The sequence below is a fragment of the Misgurnus anguillicaudatus genome, chromosome 17, assembly GCF_027580225.2.
Source record: "Misgurnus anguillicaudatus chromosome 17, ASM2758022v2, whole genome shotgun sequence".
In the NCBI taxonomy this organism is placed as follows: domain Eukaryota; kingdom Metazoa; phylum Chordata; class Actinopteri; order Cypriniformes; family Cobitidae; genus Misgurnus; species Misgurnus anguillicaudatus.
Window position 1 is genome coordinate 39,915,248 of NC_073353.2, and position 12,044 is coordinate 39,927,291.

General features: G+C 37.3%; 1 protein-coding gene across 3 annotated transcripts in view; it reads right to left on the minus strand.

Moving 5' to 3' along the window:
- The window catches only part of rbms1b (RNA binding motif, single stranded interacting protein 1b), a 70,197-nt gene that overhangs the window by 38,572 nt on the left and 19,581 nt on the right, over positions 1 to 12,044 (minus strand). For all 3 annotated transcript variants that reach the window (XM_055216279.2, XM_055216280.2, XM_055216282.2), the window contains exon 2: positions 8,048 to 8,226. In XM_055216279.2, coding sequence (XP_055072254.1) covers positions 8,048 to 8,226 — 179 coding nt within the window. The remainder of the gene's footprint in view (positions 1 to 8,047; positions 8,227 to 12,044) is intronic.

The following is a 12,044-nucleotide window of genomic DNA, read 5'->3' on the forward strand; positions in this document are numbered from 1 at the left end:
TTTCCACCAGGACATGTTGACTTCTTGACACGTATCCATGATCACTCTGATCACACATATTTTCCATTCAAACCATCTAAAGGATCCTACTGCAAAAAAAAAAAAACACTAGAAAAAAAATTAATGTACAAAAAACAATAGAGCAAACGTGTTACAGTTGACAAGTGATTCATTGCTGTTGATGTATAGAGAAAATGGCACCACTGCATTTTCGGGTGTTCGTCTGGTTTACCAGAAAACAACAAAGCCATCAGGAGTCTGGCTCATACTATTAGGCTTCTCCATTAGCTTTCACTGAAAATCTATTACAATTGAATTGCAGCAGGCAGACGATGCAGTGGAGGTCGACAGACGGATAGGATGACGGTCCTGAAAGGAGGGAGGCTCACAACAATGTGACTGCCATCTTACCTGCCATTTCAAACCCAGTCCTGATCCCATTATAGAGTCTGTCTACAGCTCATGTTACCATCCAGCACCAGAGTATTGATCTTTATAGTAAGGGCACAGGGTGACGCTTAAAAGGAACAGCTCACCCAATTGTCATTTACTCAAAAACCTGTATGCTGCTATTGTTGTGAAGAACATATGAGGAGCTCCAATGCAAAAGCCTCTAAACGCCACCTCCGTCAAAAAGAAGATAATGATATTATTATCAGGGTTTCCCGCAGAAAATGTGTTTGTTAAGGTGGTAGAGTTGGCCGGGACCGGCGGCGTGGCAATCAAAGGGGTGGGGCGCGTACGCGTCATGATGAAAATGAAAATATTTTTATCAAAAACACTCAACTAAAACTTAATTTTGAAGAAACTATGACTGAAAATAAACACATACTAGATTATTAATGAATTATATGTTTTTAACAGATACCTCTAACGGGAATAACTGTGTGATGAAATGAAACTAACAGGTTAATAAACACAAATTGAAGCAGATGTTGTAGAACGTCTGGCGAATGATGATAGATAGCGCGAAGATTGTAAAAACTGATTAGTCATCACTATTAATTACATTATCTTAAAGGAGTGTAACTACTGTAGCATGTAAATAATGCACATAAGGAAAAAATAAACAACAATCATGCTTTTTGCAACCATCAACAACATTCAAGTAAAGAGTAGACTAAAATCAAACACTTTAAAACCCTGATGAAATCTCACTAGCAGACTTATGAAATAAGTATGAACATCTAGAATAAACCAGCTTTTTCTGCTTTTAGCCCAACACACTTAAATTCATAAAGCCTGTGTGATGAGACCAATAGCCCTGACCTCATGTCATTCCAGGGAAGTGCCCTGGAAAGGTTACAGCTAAAAGGTCAAAGGACAAATGGCTTTAGGCTTCAGGATGTGATTAGGCTAAATAGAGCGAAGGGTGAGACGATCACACCACTGACTCTCGAGTGTAAAGCCAGCAGTAATCTTGATCCTAAAACCATCACAGTGTCCACAGATGACCTGTGCTGTTCTTAAAGGGGACATATCATAAAAATCTGACTTTCCGTGCTATAATTGGGTGCCCAGTGCTTCTATCAAGCTAGAAAATGTGAAACAGATCAACCCAGTAACTTAGTTTTAGTAAACCATTCTCTGCAAGCATGTAAAAAAATAGCTAATTGAAATTTGGCCCCTCCTGTGATGTCAGAAGGGGATAATCTGCACTCCCTTAATCTGCACTCTTCAACCACGGCACTGCCATTGCATAATGCAGAGATCAGCTCATTTGCATTTAAAAGGACACACCCAAAAATGGCACATTTTTGCTCATACCTACTAAGTAGAAATATTAACATGTTATAATAAATTATCTGTGGGGTATTTTGAGCTAAAACTTCACATATGTACTCTGGGGACACCAAACATTTATTTTACATCTTAAAAAAGTCTTGTGAAATGTCCCTTTAAAACAGCAAGAGCTTTCTGAACATCACAGGACATATTCTAAGATCCACACTGTTAATAATGATCCGAATATTAGAAATATGAGAAGTAAAGTGACAGAATTAAAAATATATGACAGTAAATAAAGACTATATGAAACTGATAGTTACAACAGTAAAATCTGATCAGCCTTTGAAGTAATTGTAATAAAAGTCAGCGTAGCTTTATTATCATTTTAACCATATACTTGTAAAGCAATGTTTCACCAGGACCAATATAGATGATATCAGGATGGCACAGAAACAACAATATATTGCAATTATCATAGATGTGCAAACCACAACAGTTTGCAATGACTGAACAATTTCAATACTTCAAAAGGTTGTGTATAGTCAAAATTTTTGCGGAGGCACACAAATATTAGTGATGATCAACAATGATGAAGAATGTGAAGCGTATGTTTGTTATATTGCTTTAACATCACAGCACGGTACATCATTATTATTCTCGCATGTACTGAAAATAACCTTCCACAGTCCTTTGACTCCTGTCCACTAATAGCCAATAAAATATATCTATTGCAGTATTAATTGTATAGCAGAATATCTGACATAACATCCAGCCCTACTAAAAGATTATTTTATAGACAAACCGACCACAAGCTTTCTGTGATGTGACAAATAAAAATGTAGCCTTCTGCCCCTTAATAGAGTGTTAATGTTTTCTAAGCAATAGAGAGACTAAATGAACAGCAACCTCAACATTTGTATGTGCATATGCGAAAGTGTAGGAGGAAGTTGGATGTCAAGCTCGGAGAAAGAAAATTAGATTTCCAAGTCACCTCTGTGGTCTTTCATCTAGACGCCATCAGATTCAGTAACACGATTATTCTGTTCTCTGGTGGAGACGGTTCTTTACCACCACAAACCTTGTGCTTCTCTTAGATGATCCATCTCTGTACATCGTACCCTTGAACTTACTGCCTGACGATATGACAGCAGAAATGTGTCAACACAGCCGTGATGTTTATATAGCAGTAGCTACATGTGTTTTAATGGTCAGCTTCATAAAACATGTGAGAGGTGTAGAAACATACAGAGAACGGCATGTGCCAAACAAGTTGAGGATAAAAACTTTATTTATGTAATTAAGGAACAACATAGGGCAGAGTTTACAGCTGCTAGTCAAAGGTGTGCAGATATGATGGTTTAAATCCAGTCAGGACTACAGTATTTCATTTGTTTTTAACTCAAACGTTATATAATGTGAAACAAATGTTTCTGCCGTTTAATTTATTTGTAGGGCTTTAACGATTAATCGTGTGTCCCATTAAAAATGCCTGTCTGAAATCGATTCTGAATCGCAAGGCTGCGATTCTGTGTTTCATGAAAAGCTTGTGCTTGTACTACGCCGTTTGGTCAGTAGGAAGTCCTTATCAATCTAAAATCATTGAGTCGGAGTCGTTTATATTGTGCATTTAAAAAAAAACATCCAGTAAACAAAATCATTCAAAGTATTCTTTATTATCATGAAAATACCTGAAACAATTTGAAGAACAGCGATATAAATATTCTTATAGACATTTCCTGGAATAGCGTTTGTAATGCTACTACTTCTGTGGCATAAAGAGAGTTTCTGCACGAGAGCGCCACCTGGCTTTGGGATGTGCTGGGATTTCACCGTAATTCATACAATTCATTCATTGAGAAAACGCGGATTTGCACGATTAATCGTTGCAGCCCTATTTATTTGTTACAAATAATCTTTCCAGGGTTTCTGCAGGTTTTACAAAGTGAAATTTAAGACTTTTTAAGCCCATTATAAATTAAATTTAGGACCTATATCACGACAATGAAGTCGAATTTTATAGTCCAGTGTGTATGCATCCATGTGTTTAAGACATTTTATCTTTCATGACAAAAAACAAGATGTATTTCTAGTCGTGTGATGAGACGCTTATTCAATTCAATTCAATTCAATTTTATTTATATAGCGCTTTTCACAATTTGTGATTGTTTCAAAGCAGCTTTACAATAATAGAAGCAGAAGATGGTTTTTAATTGTACTTCTTTTTAGTTTACTTTTAGCACCAAAGCATGAAACGAAAAACTTTTCTAGATTTTATAACGGTCATCCCACAAGATGAAATGAAACATGAGATTGGGTTCACAAGAATAACACTTTGCGATATTACGAAACAGTTTTTCACTTTGAGATTTCAGGACAAAGTTTTAAGAAATTCTCAATGATGAAATATATGAATAAAAATGTGCATTTTATTTAACCGAAATCACAATTTTTAAAAAATGTTTTAATCACAAATCTAGAGTTTTCACTAACAACTAATTTGGTAATTGATGATGATCAAGTAATCTGATATTTTTTGGTAATAAAACTAGACCCAAGTAGGCAAAAGCATTTCAAATGATAATAACGATGAGACATTAATAATTGGTTCAAATAAAGTATTAAAACCAAATAAACAGATGGTTTTATTAAACAACATTAAAGTATATAGGGGGTTTCCCGGTTTTTCCCGGACAGGGTCGGGGCTCAAAGGGGGCCTCAAGATGACTTAAAATTATTAAAAACTTGACAAAACAACCAAAAATATAGATGTTTCTTATTTTGTGGCCATTAAGTAGCGAATATACATCTGTCATTCCAAGTTCTATTTAATTTTATGTGAAAAAAATTGAGTGAGTTGGGGGCCTTCAAATATTGTTGTGGGCAACTACGGGTCCTTAAAGATACCATGATTATTGTGCATAATGAAATTAAATTATACATACCATTATTAAAGGGTTTAATAGCCCAAACCTCTACTTGCAGTCCTAAATCATTTATTTCTCTCACATGGATTGTAACGTTACACAGTCAGTGTCATTTTTCTTTGTGGCGCTGTGGTCTATCTGTCAATCTCCTCTCTAGCTTCATTCACACGAGACCTCTGAGGGGCGATCCTGTGATTCTTTCTAAAATCACTTGAAATGACCCAATAGACTCAAAGTGCTACAGCGTATGCCTCATCTTTTATTGATGGCTGTCATCACAGAGTGAAAGTCAGCCTCTCAGGCCTGAAATATGAGTTTACTCAGAGATAGAGCCAGCCTGTGTGAGATTACAACACTTCAGTGCCAGCCCACAGGTCATCCAATGATCCTTTACTTTACCCAACAATGTCTAAAGCCCGGGATACACTGCACGACGTGAAACAATCGTGGAGATTTCTGTAATCATGGTCCTATGTCATACAGTGAGAGTGTTTTCCCGGTCTTGCAACCAAATATATGATCAACGCATGGCCTGCGTACTGTTTTTTTACAACTAGTGCATGTTGATGACGTTGCCCTAATGCGTGTCGCAGCCTACGATTCAATATGTATCATCATCGTACATGCTTGTCGTACCCAAGTTTAAGCAATCTATGTCGCACAGTGTGATACGGTAATGATCTTATGGGATTGCAACAATCTTGCAGTGTATCCCGTGCTTTAGACGCTGCCAAAACATCCCATCAACAGCATTTGTAGCTAGGGCTGCAACTAACGACTATTTTAATAGTCGACTAGTCACCGACTATTGAAACGATTTGTCGACTAATCGAATAATTATTATTTTTTTCTAAAATTTAGCATGAGATTGCTTTAATTCTGTGGAAAATGATAGTAAACAAGAAAGAAGGGGGTAGGTCAATGAAAATGTTTTACATTCAATGAAAACAAGTTTTACATTTTTAATAATTGCAGCTACTATGATTTTATGTATTTCAGCTATATATATATATATATATATATATATAGCTATATATATATATATATATATATATATATAGCTATATATATATATAGCTATATATATATATATATATATATATATATATATATATATATATATATATATATATATATATATATATATATATATATATATATATATATATATATATATATATATATATATATATATATATATATATATATATAGCTGAGTCAAACTCCGTTTCATTCAACTGTCCGACGTGCTTTCTCTTTAAATGTTCGTGCATGACCGAGGTGCTGCCGTGAAACGCAAAGACTGCTCTGCAAACCATGCAGGTAATCTTTTTATTCGCCGTATCCAGGCTTAAATGCTCCCAAACTTCGGATGTTTTGGTACGCGCTGCTGCTGCGTTGGAGGCCGCCATTTCTGTATGTTATCACTGAGCAGAGAAGCTAATACGCATGTGCGACTCTCGGCAGAGATTGTAATGAAGAGAGACGCCTCACTCAGTCGGAAAAAAAACATGTCTGACGACAACTTCGACAATGATATTCATTGTCGACTATTTCTGTTATCGATTTTTGTTGACAACATCGACGAATCGTTGCAGCCCTATTTGTAGCATAATGTTGAAAAAAAAAAATAGTCACACGCCGTGGTTACAGAAGTTAAGTCAAGCTAAGCACCAAGAGTTAAAAAATATGTTCTACTTTGGGTGATACGCTCAACGCGCCAATGTCACTTCTCACGCGGCCATCCAATCACTGTGAAGGAGGGGAGGGACAAATATCACATCAACCAACCTGCGCATCGTTCAACGACTGATAAACAAAGCAGAAGTATCACAGTAACCAAAGCGCTCAGCTGAAAAAACCTGCAGTCGGTGTCCGCCTGGCGTTTTCAACCGCATTTAAACGCATTGCTGTGCACGCCCCCTAAAGATGCTTCATGATGCCATAGAAGAACTATTTATTACTAGCACAAACGACCTTTAACATCTGAAGAGCCTGAAAAATCCTATTCCATTTCTAATCTGATCAGACTGACCTCAGATCTGCTCAAGCAGCTGCTGCATCATTCCTCAATCTATACACGCTTTCATAAAGAAATTGTAAGCATGACCCTGTAGGTAGCAATAAGAGTCTTGACCCAGTGGACAATGTCATTGATCTCCTAAAGCAGAACTGGGTTTAATGAGACACAAAGGAAACTGCTGTTCAGAAAAGCCTATAAAATCCTGGCACAGCATTACATCTAACACTTGTGCTTTCCAAAGGCAAGATTTAGCCAAAAATCAAAAGAATTTGATAAACTGACTAATTTAAGCCTTATAGCATCAGAAGTCTTGGAATATTGCTATGGACAACTTTAACAACATTTTCATGTTGCATTTTTTACATTTTAGAGTTTCGCAGAACTCATCTGAAATCAATGTCAACATATTGCATAGAAATGTGTTGATGTACTGACCACCAATATCACTCAACTACTGATTAAAGGTGCTGTAGAAAAAAAACTGTATTTATGTAGGCATAGATGAATAATATACTTTATATATATGGTAATGACATATCTTAAGCCTCAAACACGATTGTTTTCTCCTTTTTATGTAAACCTTGTGCATGCAAAAGACTGTTGGAAAACAGAACGATCTCAACATCAACTGTGATGTTACAGTCGAGATGTACGCCCCAACATTAAATTAATTACAATGTTGTTACAATGCTAAAAACAAAGCTGTGACTGCTGAGTTAACGCTATATGTTAGTGTTTAGGCTGAAGTTCTACTATTGACATTACAGTTATGTTTTGCCGGTCCATACTGAAAAAACACAAACTTACCACTCAGAAACATCCATTAACAATCTAAATAATTAATTGTTTCTCAAATTCTGTATCTCTATCTGATACAGACACAAACATAAGGTCTGTTTACACACACACACAGAGAGGTACTGAAGGAGCTGCTCTGAGAAACAGCCAATCAGAGCAGAGCTCAACATTATCATTCATGACCCTTTAAAATAAGGTAATAATAGACCATTTCAGTCTAAAGGCAAATCCTAGGGTTGTAAATAGACATGTAAAAACGTTTCTAGATAATTTTTGTACTTGATAAAGCCACATATCTTCTATGTATATATCAGAGAACAAATTAACAGATTATTACAATGCATTCTTTGGCACCTTTACATCAGCAAATTAACACAATAAAGACAGACAGTAAAATCTATTTCTTCAATTTGTTCATCTTAGTGAAAATGCAACGATATGAACATAGCCAGCAGGTACATAAGAGAATTAAAACACACGCACGCACGCACACACGCCTTCGGTAATCTGAAGGTAAGGGGAATCAATCAATACCCGATCAATATCTCCAGTAATGGATGGCAGCGGTACTTACGGCTGGCAGAGTTTGACCAGGTCATGGTCGGTGGTTTGCGGTAGCAACCCACGAATGTAGAGGTTAGTTTTACTGAGCTGCTCCCAGCCGACTGTGCTGCTGCTACTGCTGCTGTGATTGGTGCTGTTGGTTCCAGGACTGGGCGGAGCCATTGGATGGGAGGTGGGGCCAACAGGGGGCTGTAGGAAAAGCCAAAAAGAGTCGTGAAAAAAATCTCTCAAACAAAAAAGGTAAGCAAAAAGTACACAGTGAATAGTTTCTATGGTACTGAGAAAATACACACAATAAAAGAGAGGGAGACTTGACTGCAAGTAAATTCTGTTATTAATAATGACAATGATCCAATCTTAAAACTTTACTTTTATCAGGAGGTATATTTCATTGTATTATTCTTTATGCATGTTACATTACTGTTCTCTTGGTATTATTGCAAAAAATATCTTTGTTCTCATATAATTTTCTCTACTTTTTTGGTCCATTCTGGAAAGCTGGAAAGCCATGTCTGGCTCAAAATGACACCTGATATCTATTATTATAACTGACTAAATGTCCCATATTCTGAGAAAAAGTAAATTGTTCAGACAGAAAGACACACCTTGACTGGGACTGTCCCGGGTAAACAGAGTATTAGATACCTGACTATTGACAGTTGTGAGATTACAGAAGCTGAATGAGGAGTGTCACAGAGACAGTTAATCTCCTTTAGACTGCAGCATTTATTACACGGATTAACAACAAGAATTCTGGAAACGGTCATTTAACTTTGTTGATTCAGTGCTTTTATAATATTGAGAATGAATGAAACAAACCAACAAACCAAAATGAATCTAAACAACAGTCTGCCAGTATGGCACATAATTTAACACATAAACTAGCCCTCCTGCCAAGTCTAAATCCATTTCACAGATTTTCTCGCATATGCATAAAAGTGCAAATAATAAAGCCATAAAACATGTCTTACAATATTAAAGCTCACATAACATCTCATGTTAATCTTAAGTACCTATAGAGTAGTATTGCATCCTTCAGATCTCTAATCCAGGGTTTACACCAGACGCGGTAGACGCAGCAAGCACGAGTGATTTACATGTTAAGTCAGTGCAAAGACGCGATTAAGCATCCTGCGGCGCGGTACACGCGGTAAGCGCGTGAGTTGAACAATCTGAACTTCGGCGGATTTCCGATCCGGTTCCAATCAGGACCTTGCTGTAGTAGTGACATGATTACAGGAAGCGAGCGGAGTGGCGGAGTCTCAGAAGCCCCTCCCATGATGCGAATGAAGCCATGAAATCAAATGTTCAAGCGTCCAACAACTCACAAATAGCCGTCTTTGCCGCCTCTACTGCGGCTGGTGGGAATGCACCTTAAGAGTCTTTAGACAGTTTTATCAGATTTATAAAAGACTGATCAGCTCTAGCAATTCTTTCTGGTATGGAAAGCATGAGATCCTGGAAGCATCCATACGGGAGGAGGGAGTCAAGAGCAAGCAACACACACAAAACATTATCCCACTATCTCTGGATAACTTATGATTCACTACACATTCGTGTCGTTTACATTATATGCACTTACACACTGATTGCCAACAAAACACAGACATTTGATGCCCTTTCACGTACCGCCTGTGACTCATAACCCGGTTGAACCGCCCCATTTCAACAAAATCCAGCGTTAAACAAACACACATGCAAAACTCCACTGCAACTACGGATAAACAAACTATATCCATTGCTTCCATACGGCTGGAAAGCTGATTAAGGCTGTATTTTCCTTACATCCAAAAACATACTTTTTCCATTGTTGATTCTTAATATAAAACAAAGTTGTCGCATGCAGTGATTCTTGTAGCTTCTACTCGAAGGAACAATGATAATGAGCGTCCTCCTCGTTTACTTTCACTCTGATTGACATGTGGGCGTGCTGTTCCAGGGGAAGTGCCCATAAAAGAAATTTGGGGTCACTGATATGTAACGGGTACCCATGTTAGAAAAAAAACTTCTGAAAGAAGAGGTGTGAGTTTCACCCAGAGATATTGACACTTTGCATTTGTTTAGCATGAGGATCACAACTCTTAAACTGTGTTTATAAGTCAGAATGCATGAAGTAGCATTAAACCACCCCTTTAATAAAAAGTAACTCTTAATATTAAACATGTATTCAAAAGAGAAACAGCTAAGAAAGCTGTAATAATAAATCCCGTTGAAAAGAAAGTGTGCAACCAGAAGATCTGCTTCCTGTCTGTCAGCTCAAATGCTAAACTGGCAATATGTGTCACTAGTGGGTATCTGTCCACTGTTAGGATGAATATCTGGCAGCGCTTTGATCCATATCTGCAGTGCAGTCGTATCTCTGCAGAAAGCAGATGTCAGCATAAAGTGGGTCCACAGAGGCCTGAGTCTCTAACCCAGGAGCACAGCTGATGAAGAGGACGCTTCCAGAATTTAAAGGAAGTGAGCGTGGTGCAGGAAGCCAAAGGGTGAGCTATTTCTGTAGAGATGAACACTAGTTTTGTTCTTAGACATTGTCACCTTTGCTCTGAGATGGGCAGGAAACGTGGAGAACTCCTCAATTTTATATTTAATGTCTGTTAAATCTCAACGATGAATTTATTATTTCGATTAACAAAGATTTTAAACATTAACTAGTCTACAACAACTATTTCGAAAGCATCATTAGGAATCCAGTTTAATTGACGTATATAACTTTTCATTCCTATGGTGAACCCTGCATGCATGAAGAGCAAATTGCATTTCACATAATTATGGGATAGATAGGGCGTATGGTTGCCTAGCAGCTAGCAGTTAAATTTGCAACATCCATTATGTAAGTCCTGCAAACTCATTTGACTTGGAGACTTAAAATTTCACAGAAGAGTTCTCTCCTCATGGAAAATTTGCCTCAAGGACCCATGAACTTAGACATTCAATTATTTCAGCCCTTGACAGCTTAGGTAAAGCTTTATTACCTTAAATATCTTATCTCACAAAGTGGTCAACCAGTGGACCTTACACATATAACACAAGCAAAATCCATCCCTTTTACTTTATGGTACAATGGACGCACACAAAAATGTAAGCTCAATATATACAATATTTGTATAATTTATTCATTTAAATGCATTTGTTTAATTTACTTCGATATGGCCAACCTAAATGGCGGCCTTATGTGATTCAAAAATCCAATTTTTGGGATTTTAATAGAGCTCTTGTGTGGCAAAGACATCTCACTTCCATCCTGTTTGTATGGACCCAGATGTTTGGAGCCGTGGCGATCTTCCTGCTCGAGTGCCCTCGGCGTTCCCTCTTTTGTGGAAGTAACAAGAAAGAGGAAGCGTTTGGAATCTGTGGAATGCCGCAGTTACACAGTCTGCTGGATGAGCTCCAGTCTCGTCATTTACACAAATCTTCACCATAAAATGAACATGAGGTTCATTGTTAAAATACATTCCTTTGGTTTAATTGGTTGCGTTTTCTATCAATGAATAACAATAGTTGTTTCACAGGTGTGCAAGACAACCAGAAACTCAACGCCAAACAACACCTTAAAGCTGAAGCATGTAATTTTTGATACATTAGTGTCACTGACTAAAAGTATAAAATGATTCCCCTTTGTCTCCTCAATGCACCTCATGACTACTGGCTAACAGACAGACCCGCCTCGAAACAAATGCTAATGCTGCTGTATTGGGCTGGTCAGGATGCAAACACAGCAATGTTTTGATTGCACCAAGCCTTCACGCCCTTTCAAGGAAATCAACCTACAAATAATGTACTTACAGTACAAATATAAAAGATTTTGAGATAGGATTTGTATAGAAGTGCAATTTAAAAGCTCCTTCACATGGAGACATCTTTAGCTGTATAGGCGGTTTCATTAGACGCACGTGCGGTGCCGTGATTACGTGTCTGGCGGATTCTGTTTTTTAATAGTCTGACTAGTTGCTAAACTGAACTCTTGAACAAATCAGATATTATTTCATCAAAAATAACAAATGCTT